At 47.0% G+C, this 20753-nt stretch overlaps 1 protein-coding gene across 1 annotated transcript in view; it reads right to left on the bottom strand.

Moving 5' to 3' along the window:
* Nucleotides 1-20753, bottom strand: part of SLCO3A1 (solute carrier organic anion transporter family member 3A1) — a 301208-nt gene that overhangs the window by 40520 nt on the left and 239935 nt on the right. The window contains exons 3-4 of the mRNA XM_036841983.1: nt 9168-9266; nt 257-520 (exon numbers count right to left, since the gene is read on the bottom strand). Coding sequence (XP_036697878.1) covers nt 257-520; nt 9168-9266 — 363 coding nt within the window. The remainder of the gene's footprint in view (nt 1-256; nt 521-9167; nt 9267-20753) is intronic.

Below are 20753 nucleotides of genomic sequence, written 5' to 3'. Positions count from 1 at the left end.
TTCCTTCTATGCACATTTATGTGTATCATACATCAGGTGCTATGTTAGCCACTGGGCTCTCGGCTTGGGGGGGTTCGTCTGCTGCCCCTTCGCTAAATGGTAGTAACTTTGCGTTTGCTTTATGAAGCGCATTTACTTCTCAGGGATCAGTTAAGCACAGGACCAGGGAAGGCAAATCACGCAAAACCGTTGTGATTCTATTTCAGGTCCCCCAGCATCCGGTCCTGAGTGCCACCTGCGAATGAGGCGCCCTTACCTCTCAGCTGCTGGAAGCAGGAGGCACTGCTGTCCGGCTCCAGGGGGTGCCTCAGGACCCCGTTGCTGGGCTTGGGTCTCTCGTATTCTCTTTCGGGGAGCATGGCCTGTTCGCTCTCCAGGGCGGGGTCTGAGTGCGGGGGCAGAGACTGTGGAAACCCAAACATCCAGACGGAAGAAAAGAAGAGTAAGGCACCGCAGAGCAGAAAGCCACCCCACCAGGCTCCGATCCAGCGGGGGTCGTCCGGGGTGATGTCCAGGTTACCTGCAATCGGAAAGAGCACGGTTAGCGGGAGGGGACCTGGCGGGGCCTGGCATTTGGTGGAGGTTTGCAACCATTTCTACAGATAGGCCGAGGGCTCTGGAAACAGCCTGGGGCAGGGAAGACTGGCCCATGGGCAAAGCAGCCTATGGCTTCACAGCCGTGCTTCTGGTTTTCCTCAAGCTGAAGGCTGATGGCTTTCCCTCCTTCATTTTCTTGTCTACCCTGTGCTTGCATCAGTCTAAACAAAAACAGTGAGAGGCCAGAAACCCTCTGAATTTAGGCTGGAATTGACTGGCTTGGCAGAGCTGCGAAGGTCTGCTAACAAAAACACAGGGAAACAGAAACGTTTATCGCTCAAGGGTATAGTTTTCTACGTATATTCACTGGCACCCCCTATAAAGCACCTAATCTGAGATCCCATTCCACACCCCACCCCCGTCTTAAATCAGTTCACAGATCACACGGGGCGGTGCAGAATGGAAATCAAGAGCCAGGATACCTGGACTGAAATCCTGCCCACTTCTCGCTGTGCGACCTCAGGCCAGCAATTTGAACTCTCCATGCCTCAGCTGACTGATCTGTATAACACTGATGTTACGATGGTACTTACCCTTATCGAGTTGGGAAGATCAAATGAGCCACACCAGACACAAAGTACTCAGGATAGCGCCTGGCACGTGCTTAAGCACTTAATCGATGTTAGCTTAATATTTATGGTGAGGGTTGTGTTTCCAAGCTGCTAGGGGATGGGTTAATTCAAACCTTGGTTGTGGCCTGTGGTTTGGGGGGCCAGTCCTCTTTTAGAAAGCTCTGGGGCCAAGGTCTATGCTTTAAGGCAACATGCATGTGGTTTGGCTCTCCTGTCTGTGACTTCTTTGATCTGCCAGCTGAAGTCAAGAAGATGTAAACCTCTTACTCCTTGGTAGATGTTTTTCCCTCTCTCTACAACTGCCTTTCGGAGCAGGGCACTCCTGCATGAGCTGCTTAGAAATGTCTCTTTGATGATGATCCCATATCCCTGGAGCATGGAAGGAAATTCTTGGAGATCTGGACCACAGCATATGAGTTAAGAACGAATAGGGCTGCAGGCCTGGACCAGATGGATGGATGGGCTTGGCAAGAGAAATGACCACTGTCACCAGATGAGCACTCCCCCCATTTGTAAAGTGCTCTCCCTGAAGACTCTTCAGCTAACAGTAATGAAAACACCAGCCGTCATTTACTGAGGGCTTACTCTGCACAAGGCACCATGCAGAGTGCATTCTTAACTGTTCCAATCAACCCTCCCTGCAACCCTACGAGGTAGGGCCTTTTACTGTCCCTATTTCATATAGATGGAGAAATTGAGGCTTAGAAAGGCTGGGTGCCTTGTCTACATCCACAGAGTTGAAGACTGGAACACAGGCATCCAGTTGCCAAGGGCTACACCCTTCCCCTCTTGACTGGCAGGTCTTTGTTTTGGGCTCCCTGGAGGGCCCTTAGTGGATAATTTCTGTGCTTTGTGCAATGGGTAAGACCACCAGCTCTTCTGATAGTTGGCAAGTTGGCCTTTGCAACATCGGTAGTCTCTGTCCTGGAGACCCTGACATGAGCCTAGCAGCAATAACCGGGGCACCTGAACGGGCCAGTTGCTTTTGTGCAGCTTCATGCTGGAGAGGAGTATCTACTCTATAGAGTATATACTCTAGTGGGCTTGGGGTTGAATCCCAGCGTTGTTACTTACTAGCATGTGATGCCGGGCAAGTTACTTGCCCTCCCTGACCCTTAGTTTCATCATTTGTGAAATAAAGATGATAGCCATGGACAGTGGTTTCCAGGATGAGAGGTAATGAAAAAGCGTCACCTGACACAGAGTCGGCTCTTATCTATGGGAGCTCTTAATGTTTTACTTTTAGGGATATATTTATATAAATGGGAATTTTAAGGTACAGACTTTTTTTAAAAGGAGTATGGCATGGGAAAACACAGGGTGATCTTGAAAGCATCTTTATGCAAACACGAGAAGAGAAAAGGAAGTCACACCACCTTGGGTAGCTGAGCAAGACTGCTTGCACCAATCGCTTACTGTTTTTCTTCACCTACTGCCAAGCAATGAATGACAACAAAAGACAGGAAAAGGGAGCTACAGTATTTCCCTCCTTTGTCTTTGGGCCCCATAAATCCGGCAGATGTGAGCCAGTAGGGAGAGAGAAATCCTGGCAGTTGTTTGGGAGAACAAAATCAGTAGCACGTAGAAAGTCATATTTTAGATAGGAAGTCAGTGACTGTTCTATGTGTGAGAAAACATCCCCATGAGAGGGGCTGCGCTGGAGGAGGTGGATGTTTATGTGAATTTGGCAACTCGCTCCCTGTAGGCCTGTGCCTGTGGGTGGAAAGCTAACACGCACTCGCGATTCCTAAGACAGGGGAGGGTAACCGATCTGTGTCAGCATCAGAGCACACCTGCCGCTGGGGAAGGGGCGGGGGACGGGTCTGGAGAGAGATGCGTGGAAGGCAGGGATTTGCAGAGCCAGGAAAATCACAGTTGACTATTCTGGGAAGTACTGATTTTTTTCCCCTCCATTTCAATTATCCAGAGGACGGTGGCAGGGAAAGAAATAACAGGCTAAGAAGAAACCACTCAGCTTTGGAGCGTGCTGCCCTCAGGACTGGTCAGCCTCGTGAGTGGAGCTTCAGCCCAATTTTGGTGGCTCTTGGGAAGACAACGAATGCTTGACACCAGCCTGAGAAATGTCTTTTCTGAGGCACTTCTTTTCTCTACCCATCTCTACAATGAATAGTATTTTCAGGAGGCATCTTGGCCATTTAAGATGAATATCCACCCCCCCGCCTGGCAACTGTCATCGTTCAGCAGATATTGTTCTAGCATTACCTATGCTGAAGGGGAGTTCTCTACGTGGCCTGGCAAAGCATGTCTGCTAGACATTACCCATGTCTGCACTTGGGTCTCCTCCTCTGAGAACGAGGAGGGTTTCACCTCCCATACTGGGGAGTTAGGTGTGGCCACGCTCCACAGAGTCTTGCCAGTGAAACGCGAGAGAGGAGACACGTCTCTTCCATGTGGAGATGTGTATGAGCTGGTGCATGACTCCCCATGTTCTTTTTTCCTGCCTGATCACAAAGCATGTGGAATTCTCCCTAAGATGATGCCTGAGAAGCTACAATGAACAAAATGTGCCTGCTGACCTGCATCGGGTATATAACACAAGCAGGAAATAAACCTTTAGTATTTCCAAGTCACTGACATTTTGGGGATATTTGTTCCTGCAGCATAACTCAGCCTGCCCTGACTAGTACAAAAGGCTTAGGAAATAAAAAAACATACCCTTTAAGAAAAGTGGTCCCGGGCAGGCTTAGAATAGCAATGGTATTCTTTTAGGTCCAGGTAGGGGGCCAGGAGTGAAAATCTCTCTACTTCTCTTTCTATCTGGTTCTAGTTAGTGTCTTGATCTTAAAAAATGACTGCCCTTTGGTGAAGGCTGCTGTCAGGAAGATGCCCAGAACACAACTGAAGAGCACCCATCTGTCTCATTTACTTAGAATGCATCAAATTGCCAATGAAGCTAGAACCGTGGATAAAGAAAGATGTTGAGAAGGACAGAGTGGAGACAGTATCTTGGGCTGTGGGAACAGTCGAGCAAAGGCCTGGCATCCTCAGGGGACTCTGTGAGTGTCCTGGGTAAGCTCCCTCCAGCCACTTGCCTACCCCTTGGTCATTCCAGGCACTGAGGAAAAATGCTGGGGAGGGAGCAGAGGGGAGCAGGGAGAGCCACCCCCTGGGTCACCACGAGGCCGGCACAGCATGGCTCTATCTTTGCATATGTGTCTGTAGGCTTGTTAAGATTTCTGCTTTATAAAAGCTATTGTTCTGATGCTTGCATTCTTGGAATCCAACATTTGGAGGTCTTCATGGTTTCGTTGGGTGAGTTGAGCAAGCTTTGACAGCTGTTCGTTCCCTCTGTTGAAGGTCATATAAACATATGGGCTTCGTTGAGATTTCCCTCCATTTCCAAGGACCACTACCATTGTTGGTTCAAACGAAAGAAATCCCCAGGAACGGGGTTAAACCAGTTTAAAACTAACCAACCAAGCCACCCATGAGGATACCCAAGACTGCAAGAAGAAGAGATCAAAGCAAATTGGGAACACTGACTAAGTCCCAGGCCATACCGATGTGTAAGCGATACTATGGCTCTCTGAGCAGTTTTGCTTTGTTTTCCTCCGTCCATTTACCTATTTTTCTAACCTACTTTGTAAAACGTTTGCTATGGGACTCAAGAAGTCCAAGAGTATCATTAAGTTCCAGACCTAATTAGAAACCGGAGACAGGGAGGGGGTGGGGATGGAGGGCAGCTTGGACTGTTCAGAATCCCAGCTGCTGGACTAATTAGTCCAACGTGAAGGAATCTGGCGGTGGCAGCCAGCCCCGGGGTGGCAGAGCTGGATGCTCTCTGCTTGTCGACCTTTTCTGTGAAGCCAATGGATGGACGTATCTTTCTGCTGCTGCAAACGCTGTGCAGCTGTAGCAGAGCGGGCTGGTGTGCCTTAGGACCAGTCTGTAGGGAAATGCTGGCAGTCAGGGCATCTCAGCAAGGCCTCTGTCCGTGGAAGGGGGCAGCCTTCTGGCTAAACTCCCGGAGAGGTTTCAGGGAAGTGAGCTGCCCAGTTGGGGTCAGACAGCCCTGGGCTGTGAAGTGAGTTAACCTCTCTGTTCCTCATTCCACTTAATTTGACTGTGTGTTTACTATTCCCCAGGCACTGTGTTAACTGCTTTGCATGATTAACTCATGTCATCCACACACAGACCCATGAGGAGAAATGGCCCCAGGGTCACACAGCTCATAAGGGGTGTAGTTGGGATGTGAATGGAGGTCTGGTCTGATGTTTGAACTCAGAACTCATCATCACTGCAGGAGGACACATCGTCTGTTAATGGGAATGTTCTGAGGTTCCAAAGAGGCATTCTATGTATTTAAAAAGTGGTCAATTCACGGCTGCCATTGTCATCAGTTTGTTAAACCCACACTGTGAAGCTTGGTCAGTCCAGTGCTCAGGGGTCTACTCTGCTACCAGGCCCTTCTTCTTCCTATGTCCTGCCCTTGACTGGTGTCACCTTTACAAAGATATTCTAGAAAAGAAATTCTGCAGGCACCATCATTCCTTCCCCAGGCTGTCAGAGGAGGCATCTATCCTCCTTAAGAAGAGGGGCGAGGGAGCCACAGCGCGCTCAGACACGGATGAAAGGCAGCAGCAGCAGAATCCCTGTGTCTGATTGCTGCCAGGGGAGCCCTCCTGGGGAGCTGCCTGTGGGGTCTGGCAGCCCCATAGCTGGCCTGTTCCTACAACCAACCACCTCCCCTGCAGCCCCAGCTCCACTGACACACAGATTCCAACCAGACTCCCTCACCTGCCTCTGCCTTTCCACCCTGTTTCCTCAGCCGCTGCTAGGCTGCCTGGTGAAAGGCACAGGCCCTTCTCCAACTACCCCATAACAAGGGGCTCCCAGGGACCTGCCTTGCCCACCTCGCACAGTTCCCAGGCCACTGCTTTTCCCAGTCCCCCGCCCAACTCTCAGCTGGAATTTCAGAAACATATGGCTGTGTGCGTGGCCCCTGTACATTCATGCTTAAGGGCACATTCCCATAGGCTGGACAGCCCGAAAGAGGGGCTCTGTCTTAGTCGGTGAGGAAAAGACGGGGAAGGGTCATCCTGAAAGAACTGAGAACCGACTACTCGAAATACAGCCCCAATCCACTCAGAGACAGAATGACAAGTTTCAGCCACAAGATTAGAAAACTGCTGGAAGCTATGGAATTCTGTGACTGGCTCCTGAATAGAATAAATTATATTCTTCTGCCCTCTGCTGGTAAAGAGTGGCACCAGCCCTCCGGGGGCCTTCAGAAGGGATGCAAACAAAGAGGGTGACTCACAACACATCCTTCAGTCCCTAGAGACTCATCAGATAGGAAGTCCGCTATTAACTCATTTTGGGGGAAGGCGGCCATCAGCAGGATGCCCAGACGGAACGGAAACGCGCCCACCTGTCTCAGGTATGGGAGGCTTCAAACTGCCAATGAGTCTAGAACCATAGATGACACTGCCTCACCTGGGCCTCGAAGGGTGAGGACAGATGTTGAGCAGAATGGCTGGGGACGGCACTCCAGACTGAGGGGACGGCCTGAGCAAAGGAATGGTGTACTGAGGGGGATGCGAGTGGATGGGCTAAGCTCCCTCCAGCCACCAGTCTACCTCTTGGCCATTCTAGTCACTGAGAAGAAGATGCTGTTTCATTCCCAAGAGGAATCTTGGCGAGGGGGGATCTCCACATGCTTGCTCGGAGACCTGGGTTTTATATAGATACACCCCTTGGATTGGGTACATCTCTTTCCCTCTCTAGGCATCAGTTTCCTTATCTACATAACGCAAGAGCTGGAAGAGAATGATGTCTGAGGTTCTTTCCGCCTCAGGGATTCTGGTATTCCACAAGCTTTGATTCAAGGGGGCCCTGATAATACACTGAGGGCAGGACAGGCTGCCTGGACACTTGCCTTCTCCCCGCAGGTGCCCTTCCCCATGCACTGGGAGGGTGCCCCCTTTCCTCCCCTCCTTCGCTACTCCTGTCCTGTACTGCCTTTGGTGCAGTGGCGGAAGCTGGCTTTCTGTCCGTAGAAGCAAGACGGCAGCTGACTGTCACCATGGGTTGTTTCTCTGACCAGGCCACCAGTCATCCCACTCGCTATGAATAGGGTTCAAAGGGCCACCCAAGGGCTACAAAACAGCGGCATTCAATCACCTCCTGAACAGACCCAGCACTTTAAAAAGAACAAACAAATAAGGCTGCATTTGATTTTTCTCCCCCGTTTGGAAATTTGTAACATCATTACCTACAAGTAAATATATCACTGGGATTAATGGAGTGAATCACAAACTGACTTGATTGGATTTAAAACCAGATTATGTCTTTGAGGTGAATTAGTAAATTTAGCTCTGTCGAGAGATGATGAATTGAGAACCAGGGGACTGAGAGTTCTTATTGATCCTGGGAATAGATCAGGATGAGACAGAGAAGCTGGAAAGGCTTCCTGCACTGTTTTCAGAGAGAAAGGAAACATGGCTTCTCAACTCGCTAAGCTGCATAGGAACACAGTGTCCTCTTTCGGGCACGCAGTTGAGTCGTGAACACATATGGTGGGCAGTGCCCGAGACGGCCTCCAACGATCCCCACCCCTGGAATTCACGTCCTTGTGAAATGATCCCTTCTTCCAAGTGTAGACAGAAACAAGTGGCTTGCTTCTAACACACAAAACGCAGCAGAAGCAATGAGGTGTCACTTCTGAGACTAGGTTATAAAAAGACTGCGGCTTTGTCTCAGGTGCTCTTACCCTTTCTTGGGTTGTTTGCTCCAGGGAGGCCATGCCGAGGTTAGCCCTGTACAGAGATCCGTGGGAGCCAGCCTGAGAGCCCATCTGCCAAGGACTGCCAACAGCCGTGGGGTGAGTTTGGAAGTGGAGCCCCTCCAGGTGGGCTTTCAGATGATTTGAGACCAGCTCAACACCTTGAATGCAGCCTCATGAGAGACCCTGAGTCAGAACCATCCAGCTAAGCTGCTCCTGGGTTCCAGACCCAGAGAAATAAACTGTGAGATAATACCTATTGTTTAAAGTCACGAAGTTTGGGATAATTTGTCACAAAGCAACAGATTAATACACCAGGCGGCTTGCTGTGGTCATTGAAATGTAAGTAGAAACAATGCGTGTCATTTCTGAACAGGAGCTGGTTTCCTGCCTCGGCGACTGGGCAGGCAGGAGTCAGATGAAACTTCTGTGAGCCTGGGTCCTGGAGGGACTACAATAGGCAAGTCTCACCCTCCACCCGCCAAATACCACCAACCTGCACTGGATATGCAGTACGGCTGAGAAATAAACTTTGGCTGCATAAAATCACTTTGATTTGGGAATTGTCTGTTACCACTGCATAGCCTAGCGCATCTCAACTAGCACGCTGTTCAATCCAAGTGTGCTAGGGATCGGGGGGCCCAGAGCAGGCTGAGAAATACACTTGCTCTTCCTGCTGAGAACACAAGACATGTCGCTTAAAATGGGTTTGAGGTATGGTATACTTCCTTATAAAGCCCACCACGACAGTGTCTTACAGAAACAATTTTCAAATATTCTGTCTCCTTGACCCCACGTGTACATTTGCACTTGAACACGTGCTCCAACTTTTAGTTTAAGAAATAGGGTCCTCATATGGGTTCGCGGACTAACATTCAATGAGTATGTGTGTATGCCAGGCATTTCCACATCTGTTCCCTCATTTATCGTACAAAAGCCCTGCAAGGCAGATATAAGTTTCGTTACCCTGAGTTTACAGATGAGGAAAATTCAGATTTGAGGAGTGAAATCAACCCCAGGGGGTTATTCAGTCTCTAGGTAGACACGAGCAGAACACATGCTTCAAGCCAGACCCTCTGAACCAAATTCATGACCCAATCTTTCCTCTAATCTCAAGGGGGCCACCAGCTAGGGAAGTGTATGCATTAAGGCTGCTGCTTAGTAGGAAGGTTTTAGAACCCAGAGGCTGGGGCTCCTTTATGATGGAGGAAGGGCTTGTGGGTGGCGCTTGGAAATTGAGATAAATTCCTTACTTGTGTCAATGAAGACTGCATCCACATAGATTTTGGTACAGAAAGAGCCCAGGATAAATCCACAGGCTGGTCCAAACACCAGCATCGTGAACAGGATTCCTGAAAGAAGAAGATGAAACCAAGATTAGATTAAAAGCAGAAGCCATTCATTGAGCAAAATTGCCAAAGCTCAAGAAAACTGTTTTACATTGATCAGATGAGAGGTCTGATTAGACAAATGACAGAGGAATTAGTCTAAAAATCCTAGAGGGGAAAGCTAGTATTTCTAATTTTTGGAAACTCTATTGAAGCACTGTCATGCAGGAATTCTACAGTTTCAATAGGTTGCTTTGAAATATTTGTGGGCTCCAAGTGCACTTACTTTTAGAGGACTCCACCCCATATCATACCAAACCTATTAAAATACGTCCATGTCTATAATGAAATATTTTTTCTGCCATAAACATTTTTGGAAGGATTTTTATAATTTTGCTTTCGCATTTATTTGGCTTTATGTAATTCAATTAATTTACGGTTGGCGAAGATTTCTCAGCGCTCATTGTGCAAACTCAGGAATTCTTGTGAAGTGAGAAAAGTTGAAGCCACAAATTATTCTCAAATGTAATGAAATGTTTACAGGCATTAAATTTAGCAAATAACAAAGCTGACATAATGGTATGCTTTGAGCACATTTAATTAAACATTTTATTAATTTCAGTTTTGCAGTTTCCCCCCCCCCCGCCCCCATATTTTTTGAATTGCTCTCTGTTGTTGTAACAGCTGTTCAGGCCTCAGGCTCTTCTGTAGAACTTGAGAAGGTGGTACTAGGTATGTGATTAAGTAACGTATCTGATGGATATAGTATCTGGAATTTTGCACAAACCTTTTGATTGTTCTGGAAAAGCACTGAGCCCAAACTAAAAACTCACGGGCTGTCTCTATTTAACTAAATTTCAACTTGAGCACTGATAACTCACAAGGCCCTGGGAATAAAAAATAAGACTAAAGAAGTGGCTTTTTCTTAGGAAGCTGGCTGCCTGTGGGGACAATCAGTACATGGGTCAATTCAACCCAAGCAGACAGCCTGGAGGGTGGGTGCTAACAGGTCCATGTGGGCACATGAGGAACAAGGTAGGAAATGGATTCAACCAGAGGGAAGCTGAGCTCAGTGGAGGATAATTCTGGTCTGTTCGCAGGGTAGACTAACTCAGCCTGAAATCTCCCAGTGATGTCATCATGGAACCGCTCAAATATTCACCCACTCAGTCAATACTTACTGAGTTCCTTCTATGTGCCAAGAAGCCTTCTCAGGGATGGGTACTCAGCATTGAAGTAAAGAGTCAACAATCCAGGTCTTCCTGGAGCTCACTGACTTGGAGGGGAAACTATAGACACCTTAACTGTTTTTTAGATACCTGGCAAAGGAGCCATGTCTTCCTCATTTACAGACAAGAACCCAGAACCCCAAAGCAATCACTTAAAGATGGCTTATAAGGAATGTTGGTTAATGAAGGACAGGATGAAAAGAGGATGGTTTCTATCACAGGAATGGGGCTGAATCTACCCTCAGTGAAATCCTACTCTGATATGGAGCAATCTAGAAGCTCAAGGGCCTCAAAATAGCTGCTCCTGCACCCAGCTGATGACCTCTGGTCTCACAGTTATTCCTGTTTATAGGAAGCTGGAGAGGAGCAGAATCCACTTTATTAAAACACTGGCTCTGGTTTGTCACAACTTAGGTTGAGATAACCAACCAGAGAAAATTGAGAAAGGTGGGGTGTTTTTGGAAAAGTCTAGAACGTGGTGATCTTTCAAGTATGGGCTAGAATTAGGAGGACTGGCCTTAGCTGGGCAGAGTTAGGGAGCAGAGCTTGTCTTGGCTTCGGTCCTCTTTGGTAGATGGGGGAAAGCGAAGCAGGAAGTGATGCTGAGAAAGACACAGGGGCAGGGGTGTGGACAGGGGGTGCCCAAGGCAAGAGCTGTACCTGAGGTAGACTGAAGGGCTTTCTGCTTCAGGACAAAATCATGAAGCCAGCTCTATCCTTCTGTCCAGGCTGCAGTCTAAGGGGAGCCACTGGTCAGCCACTGGCACTCTAAAGATGCCTCAGCAAGTAAACTAACTACTCAGGCTGTCCCAAAAGAAAGGGGCACGGAGATAGAACACAATTCTCTTGCCAGGGGTGCTACAACTACTCTTCTGACGCCCCTTCCATAGTCCTAGCCATCACTCTGACCCCCAGCAGTGCCCCCATGATAACATGCCTCCTTTCATGCAAATTAAATACCCCCCCAATCAATGTAATAATCACTGCTCCATCCCCTACAGATTGAACAATGAAAATGATAATTAATACTGAATAGGTCAAAGGACCAAGCTTTTAGTATCATTGGAAAGAAACAACCAATGAGCTTTAAAGCTTGTGTTGGGACTTAACCACTGGTGGCACAGTGGTTAAGAATCTGCCTGCCAGTGCAGGGAACAAGGGTTCGATCTCTGGTCCGGGAAGATCCCACATGCCGCGGAGCAACTAAGCTTGTGCGCCACAACTACCGAGCCTGCGCTCTAGAGCCCGCACGCCGCAACTACTGAGCCCGCATGCTGCAACTACTGAAGCCCGCGTGCCTAGAGCCTGTGCTCTGCAACAAGAGAAGCAACCGCAATGAGAAGCCAGCGTGCCTCAACGAAGAGTAGCCCCTGCTCGCCACAACTAGAGAAAGCCCGTGCACAGCAACGAAGACCCAATGCAGCCAAAAATAACATTAAAAAAAAAAAAAAGCTTGTGTTGAGTGTTCTGTTACCCCTCCCCCACATGGGGGCAGTGGAGAGTGTGGGAGTGTGGACCAGCCAGTGTCATGGGACAGCTGGAGACTCCAGGCCCTGGGTGTCCTGCCCTTGTGCAAGTTATGACACAAAAGGACGGGCATCCCTCAAGCTCAGCTGCCCACAAGAGCCCTACCAGGCCCAGACAGGCCAGCCATCTGTTCTGGCAGCTCGGATGGGCAGAGGCCACTGCAGAGAAACCACGTGCCAAGGTTGTCTCTCCATCTGGTTCCTTTAGGACAGGGCACGGGTCACCAAAACGCTGGATGGTGGCTTTCCATTTGAACAGGACAGAATTCTCCCCCAAAGGAACTTGGTAGGACCCCATTCCAAAAACCAAAGAAGGATGTAGGGAGACTTCCCTGGTGGTCTAGTGGTTAGGATTCGGCACTTTCACTGCCGTGGCCCGGGTTCAATCCCTGGTCAGGGAACTGAGATCCTGCAAGCTTCGTGGCCAAAAGGAAAGAAAAGAAAAGAAAGAAAAAAAGACATAGGATGCGTATTTTTGTGTGAAGGGCATTGTTTCCCCTCAGTTGAAGTGAGGGAATATTTTTAAAGTAGCTCCTCCTCGGAGAGATGCCAAGTAAACCTCTAGCAGCAATGGGTTCTCGAATATTTTCCAAGGGACAATCCAGTAGTGGGGATGGGGTGGGGTGGGGTGGGAGGCTCATGCATCAGGAAGCACCCTTTTTCACTTCAGAAATATCTTAGGATAACAGATCAAATCAAGCAGCATCGGTGAGCACAGCCCTGGGTCTTTACAGGATGCTGTTCCCCTGCGAGCACACGAGGCAGGCTGTGACCCTACAGAAAGGTACTTCTGAATTTGCTTCCTTGCTCTCTTTTCGATTCATCCCACCAGGCTGTGATTTTGTTCTTGTTTAGCAAACCCCCCTCAAAATGTTCTGCCTAAATAGACAAGAAACAGATGGTCCAGCCCTAAAATCCAGAATCCTTGCGTTGAATGGTGAGCGCCTCCAGGTCCAGAAGAGAAGGTTCTTCAGCGGCCCAGTGCTGCCCCCTGCTGTCTGCCAGATTGTGTACACGGGAGGGGAGGCGAGCCCAGGACGCAGAGATCAGAGAGAGAAGGGCCCCTCCTGTGCTGCTACCCTGAGCCTGGTGCTTTACAAGCATAATCTGCTGTAATTCTTTCAATGGCCCTGACGGGGAGTCTACTGCGCCCATTTCACAGCAGAAGGAAAGGTTTAGTGCCTCACTTCCCAACAGCGAGTCAGAAAGCAGCACAGCAGGCTCTGAAGCCAGGTTTCTCTCATCCCCTTAGGGGAAAAGCATCCTTCAAGCAGGTCCAGAGAGAGTATGGGCCACTTGGGTTTAAATCCCAGCTCCACCACTTCCCAGCTCTGGGAACCTTGAGAAAGGTCTATTTAACTTCCTTGTGCCTCAGCTTTCTCATCTGTAAAATGGGAATGATATTAGGTCTATTCCACGGGACTATAGGGAGGATTTAATGACCTCGCATTTGTAAAGCTCTTAGAACAGAGTCTGGCACCCAGAAAGAGCCATGGAGTGTTTGTTAAATGGATGACGCCTGTGTCTCTTCTGCTACAATGAAGGCCAGCACACCTGGATTCCTGGTCCTCCTCTCTCCAAAGTGTGCTTCACCACCACCCCCATGCCTCATTTCCTAAAGCCACTATCAGGGGAGAGGGGCTGATGCTGGGAGCAGGCCAAGTCCCAGAGAGGGTTCCTCGTGGGAAGCAGCCGCAATCCCAAGCAACAGAAGGGTCCAGACGGACTGGCCATCCAGAGTCCAGAGTTCACCCCCTTGCTCTGACTGCCCACCTGCCAAGCACATTCTGATGCTAACCTGGTTTCCCAGGGATGTGAGGACTGAACCAAGGGAGAGGGAATGGCATGACCCCCATGGTGATCTAACTATGGCGTCCTGGTTTGAACACAGGCCTTCTGTAAATTAGGTCAGTGTAAATCTGCAGTTCCCAAACTGTGTGTCGAGTCACCTTGGGGTACCACAGTGAACTCACAGGGGTACAGCAAAATGTTTTAAGTGTTTGAGGGAAACCCAGTGATGGCTAACATCTGTCAGATGCTACTCATACAACTACTCACAACTGCTCACTCTAGGTGGCTGATGGTTTCAGCACTGGATCAAGCAACATTCCTTTCAAATACATCCTGTCTTTGTGAACTGAGTTTTCAGTACCTGCTGTGATAAAAAGCAAACGTGGTGTGGAAATCAATGCAGAACACAGGAAATGAAGGTGGTGGAGTCCAATCTGATTCCAATGTTTGAGAATCTGTGTAGTCCCCAGCAGGGACACGCAACCCATTAGTAAGTAATCATGCATATTTAAAAATAAAATAGAAATATTTTTTTCTTTCAATTTATGTGTGTTATTTTTTTCAAACGTGTATTAAGTAATTTGAACCTAACTGCTTGATAAACACAACTGCTGGGTATATCCTGCAGACTCAGGGCTCTGTGAAAAATAAGACACTAAGGGTACAATGAACCCAGAAAGTTTGGGAACCTCTGGTGTAAATCTGCCGCCCATGCTATACAATCTTCCTACTTAGCACCAGCCATCTCTGGACACTGGGGAAGGACAGATGAACTGGACAAGGATTTTGCCTTCAAGAAGCTTGCTGTCTTATTGGAGAGACCTCCGACCATTCTCCATCATTCAAATTATATAATGGCACCTATAGGTGCCAGGCTCTGTGCAAGGAGCTGAGATACGGCTGTGGACAAAACAGACAAAATCCCTGCTTTTTTTGTGGACTTGGTATTTGGGAAGAAGAAAGGCCATAAACAAATCAACCTACCATATGATGTCAGGGCCAAAGAGGACAGTGCATGATGGAGTGGGGCTAGAGAAAGACCTCCCACTGTACCGTGTGCTGTAAAGAACACACACAGCAATGCACTACACGCGCTATCAAGCTGGGGTGAGTACACTCACAGGCTAAGGGTTCCACTGTATAGGACGTTAAATAATGGTCCCCAAAGATGTCCATGTCCTAATCCCCAGAACCTGTGTCTGTTACTGTAACTGACCAAAGAGAACGAAGGCTACAGATGGAATGAAGGTCACTAATCAATTGACTTTAAAATAAAGAGATTATGCTGATTATCCTCGTGGGCCAATGTAATCTTGAAGGACCTGTAGATGTAGGAGGAGGAGGAATACAACTCAGAGTCAGAGAAGGAGATGAGACCACAGAACCAGAGCGATGGCATCATGAGAAAGCCTTGACTAGTCGCTGCTGGCTTTAAAGACGGAGGACAGGGCCTTGAGGCCAAGAATGTGGGTGGCCTCTAGGAGCTGGGAAAAGCAAGAAAGTGGATTCTCCCCTCCAGAAAGGATCCTCCAGAAGGAAGGCAGCCCTGCTGGCACCTGGATTTTTAGCTCAGGGAGACCCATTATGGACTTCTGACCTCCACAATATAAGATAATACATTTATATTATCTTAAGCCACTAAATTTGCGGTAACATATTACAGCGGGGATAGGAAACCAATACAATTGTTAAGCAAATTTGAGGACAATCTCAGATCTTATACCTGCTACATGTGAATCTCTAAGAACAGGATGATGCATGAAGCTGCTTGTTAATTATTTGACCATGGGACATTTTTTTTGTGGGTCATTTTTCAGACCTGGCATTGACTGGGGCTCAGTCCCAGACACGCTGGAGGAGACTTGAAGCCCTGTGAGGCAGAGATGGTGCCTTATTCTTCTTTCTGTCCCTAGTTTGGCCCAGGACAGTTAGCTGACAATCTGCTGAAAGGGTGTGTGAATGAGAATACTAGTTACAGCAGTGACACAAAATGGGGAGGGAGAAACTCTTCTCGGCCATGATCTGCCCAAGTTCAGCCAGCTGGGGAGGGGCAGAGCTGGGACTCAGCCCCCGCCTGCTCTTTCCCTGGACAGTGTTCTCTGCATGTGTCTCTCTCAGCGCTGGGAATGTGCCTCCTTCTAGATGCAATGTGTCAAGGGGACTGACATGACAGCCTCTAGAAAGGGATCAGGTCAGACACATAGAACCAGAAGAACTGGGAAAATCCAAACGGAGACTTCTATGTATTTGGAATTTCCTGGCCCAGGAAGAATTAATCAACTTTATTATTATTACTGATATATGAAAATGAATAAAAATACTAAAGAACATCTTTTGTGTGTCTGTGACACACTGATTCTAAATTGTTCATAGAAACGCCGAGGGCCAAGACCGGCCTGGACACCTTGGAAGAAGAAGAAGAATTGTCAAGACATACCCTACTGGACTTCTTTTAAAGCTGTAATGATGAAGACAGTGTGTTTCTGGCACAAGAAACAGCAAACGTACAAATAAAGCAGAAGAGAAAGCCCAGAAATAGATCCATACTTGCGTGGACGCCTGATTTATGACAAAGTGTGCCTACAAAGTGGTGGGGGAAAGGATGAATTTTTCCATGAATGGTGCTAGGACAGCTTGAAATTATAGGAAAAAAAAGTCGGCTGCACAACACATGTAAAAATCAATTCCAGGCATATCAGAGACCTGTGTGAAAAGCAAAACAATAAAGCTTCTGGAAGATAATAGACAAAAGTACTGTCACAATGTTGGGGGCAGGGAGAGATTTTTTAAACCAAACAAAGAAATCATGAAGTATTAAAAGAAGAGCTTGACAAATTGGTCTACATTAAAATTAAGAAGGTCATTCCTTAGATTCATCAAAAGAGCCCACGAGGAAAGCAAAGATGTGGGAAAATATACATGTAACATACATCCTTAAAAACACACATACAAGAATCGGAGGGCTCATATAGAGACTATATAAAGACTACTATAAGTCAATGAGAAAAAGACAAACCAGTGGAAAGGGGGCAGAAACCCTAACAGGTACTTCACAAAAGAGGAGGTTCAAAGGAACAGTGGAATGGGACAAGATGCTCAAACTCATTAGAATTCAGGGACATGTAAATTACAAGCCCAGTGAAATGTCATTAGATTTTTAGCTGATTGAAGAGCTTGACAATACCCAGTGTTGGCAAGGACGTAGGGAATCTGGACTCTTGCATACTGCTGGTAGGAGCGTAAATTACACAACCACTCTGGCAAAACTTTGGCAGTGTCTGTAAAACCAAAGAGGAACTCACCCAATGACCCACAATCCTAATTCCTAGGTAAATACTCTACAGAAAGTCTGAAACCCATTGGGAGACACATCCAGGAATGCTCATCCCAATCCTGTAAGATCCTCAAACTGGAAACAACCCACATGCCCATCAACAGAACAACAGAGAAACAAACTGTGACATCTTCATGCATTGGAATTACTATACAGCAGAGAAAACAAATCATCAATAACGTGGATTAATCTTAAATGATGTAATTCCAAAAGAACACAGACAGGCAAGAATACATACTGGTGTGATTCCACTTACGCAGAATTGAAAGCGGCAAAATTAAACCATGTAGTGATATATAACTAGGTAGTCAAGCTATAAAGAAAAATAGGGACATGAATAGCAGAGAAGTCAGGGTTGTGGTCACTGCTGCCCATGAGGGCGGGAGGGGTTACAATGAAGGAGGCACGGGTTGGGTGGAGGGTTCTCAGGCGCTGGTTTTGTATTTGGTCTATTTACAGGCTACGTGGGTGTTTGTTTTGCAACAATTTGTTAAGCTGGAATATGCTTTCTGCACAAACACATGATTATCACATTTTCACATATACATACATGTGTGATATAAATGCCTATAGAAAAATGGCTATTGGCTATTTATCGAGTGCTTATTGTATGGTTCCAGAGACTAGACTATGTGGTTTATGCACGTTATTTCATGATTCCTTCTAACAATGCGATGAGGTGGGTACTGTCACGCCAGCTGCATCCCAGAAGGAACTGAGGCTCTCGGAGGTTAAGCAACTTGCTCCAGGGCCCCTGGTTCTAGGGGGCAGCTGACCCCTGGTGCCCTCTGCAGGACTGGGTCTCCAGTGAGCTCAAGCACAAATAAGCAAAGTTAAAGAATAACAACCAAACCCAACCCCAAACCCCGCCGCTCACAGGGAGCCACCTGCTTCTCACACCTTGCACCACAACGAGGATGTGTATAGAAACCATCTGGCTTCAGAGGTGGGTGTGGTGAGTGGGGTTAACGGTGGGTTCTAGAGCCAGGCTGGGTGTGAATCCTGGTGCTGCCACTTAATTGCTGGCAGCCCTGGGCAAGTCCCTCACCTCTGTTAGTTTCCACATCTGAAAAGGGGAGATGCTAATAAGATGTATTTCATAGCGCTGGTAGGGAGGGATAAATGAAAGCAGATGTAAGGGCCCAGCGTGACCCCTGGTCCAGATGAAGTACTTCATAGATGTTTGTTTCCACTGATGCTCCTTGGCTTTGCTGGGTGCTAGAAGAGCTAGAATAGCCAGGGGAAGGGAAATATGCTGTGGGTGCCCGCTTTTCCTCCTCTCGGTGGGCCCTGAGTCTTCTGCAGCCAGGCCCACCTGAAGGCCTGCTATTTCCTGCCCCCTAGTGGACAAGCAGGAGGAGGCCAGTCACTGGGCGGGCTACAGCTGCACATGTGGTATCCTGTGAAGGAGAAAATGCTGACCCTTCCCTCCAAGCCTTTATTCTTCTCTTTGCTGGAGTGTGACATGGGGCCTAGCTTCTATACCAACAGCCCATCAGGGCAGGGACACAGTGGCGAAGGCTGTCCCTGAGGAGCTGAAGGCACAAACTCTTTACGTGGCTGAAAGCAAAAGCAAAAAGGCCATCCAGAAACCCAGGGGCTTCTCCCAGTGCCTCTCCTCACTCTAAAATCAGGCAAATCCATTAGTATTTCTGAGGGTCACTGGTGGAATAGGACAGGGATGATTCCTGCCTTGAGGGGGGTTTAGGACACTACGGGAAGGGCAGTGTCAGGCTCCGCTGCACCCTATGTGTCTGTGGGCACAGCACAAATGCTCCCTGTACCTCAGTTCCTGACCCTGTAAAATGGGCTGACAACAACCCCTACCTTCTTGGGAGCCTTTGAGGAGCAAATGTATGAGTGCCCAAAAAAGTCTTCAGATGATTTCCTGGAACAAAGACGTTCTCAAAAAACATTAGCTGTTAGTTATTCTCCTCGCTGGTATTTCTAGTAGCAGGATTTTCTTTTTTGCCTTACAAGTTTTAGTTTTTTGGTTACTTAAGTGAGAGATGCTTATTTCAAAGAATGTGGATGATACAGAATCATAAAAAGAAATACTGACCAGAGGGCAGACAGCAGAAGCAAGAAGAACTATAATTCTGCAGCCTGTGGAAGAAAAACCAAATTCACAAAAAGATAGACAAAATGAAAAGGCAGAGGACTTTGTACCAGATGAAGGAACAAGATAAAACCCCAGAAAAAAACCTAAATTAAGTGGAGATAGGCAACCTTCCAGAAAAAGAATTCAGAATAATGATAGTGAAGATGATGCAGGACCTCGGAAAAAGAATGGAGGCAAAGATAGAGAAGACTCAAGAAATGTTGAAATACTCATATCAGATAAAACAGACTTTAAAATAAAGAATGTTACAAGAGACAGCAAAGACCTAGAAGAATTAAAGAACAAATGCCTAGAGGAATTAAAGAACAAACAAACAGAAATGAACAATACAATAACTTAAATGAAAAATACACTAGAAGGAATCAATAGCAGAATAACTGAGGCAGAAGAACGGATAAGTGACCTGGAAGACAAAATGGTGGAATTCACTGCTGTGGAATGGAATAATGAAAAAAGAATGAAAAGAAATGAAGACAACCTAAGAGACATCTGGGACAACATTAAACACAACAATATTCACATTACAGGGGTCCCAGAAGGAGAAGAGAGAGAGGAAGGACCCGAGAAAATATTTGAAGAGATTATAGTTGAAAACTTCCCTAAAATGGGAAAGGAAATAGCCACCCAAGTCCAGGAAGTGCAGAGACTCCCAGGCAGGATAAACTGAGGGAGAAATACGCCGAGACATATAGTAATCAAACTGACAAAAATTAAAGACAAACAAAAATTATTGAAAACAAGGGAAAAATGACAAATAATATACAAGGGAGCTCCCGTAAGGTTAAGAGCTGATTTCTCAGCAGAAACTCTACAAGCCAGAAGGGAGTGGTATGATATATTTAAAGTGATGAAAGGGAAGAACCTACAACCAAGATTACTCTACCCAGCAAGGATCTCATTCAGATTAGATGGAGAGCTTTACAGACAAGCAAAAGCTAAGAAAATTCAGCACCACCAAACCAGCTCTGCAACAAATGCTAAAGGAACCTCTGTAAGTGGGAAACACAAGAGAAGAAAAGGACCTACAAAAACAAACCGATAACAACTAAGAAAATGGTAATAGGAACATACATATCGATAATTACCTTAAACGTGAATGGATTAAATGCTCCAACCAAAAGACACAGGCTTGCTGAATGGATAGAAAAACAAGACCCATATATATGCTGTCTACAAGAGACCCACTTCAGACCTAGGGACACATACAGACTGAAAGTGAGGGGATAGAAAAAGATATTCCATGCAAATGGAAATCAAAAGAAAGCTGGAGTAGCAATACCCATATCAGATAAAATAGACTTTAAAATAAAGAATGTTATAAGAGACAAGGAAGGACACTACATAATGATCAAGGGATCAATCCAAGAAGAAGATATAACAATTATAAATATATATGCACCCAACATAGTAGCACCTCAATACATAAGGGAACTGCTAACAGCTCTAAAGGAGAAAATCGACAGTAACACAGTAATAGTGGGGGACTTTAACACCTCACTTACACCAATG

This window comes from Balaenoptera musculus, chromosome 2 (genome assembly GCF_009873245.2).
Source record: "Balaenoptera musculus isolate JJ_BM4_2016_0621 chromosome 2, mBalMus1.pri.v3, whole genome shotgun sequence".
In the NCBI taxonomy this organism is placed as follows: Eukaryota; Metazoa; Chordata; class Mammalia; order Artiodactyla; family Balaenopteridae; genus Balaenoptera; species Balaenoptera musculus.
The sequence above is the reverse complement of the archived record's forward strand: the minus strand, read 5'-3'. Positions and strand labels throughout refer to the sequence as shown.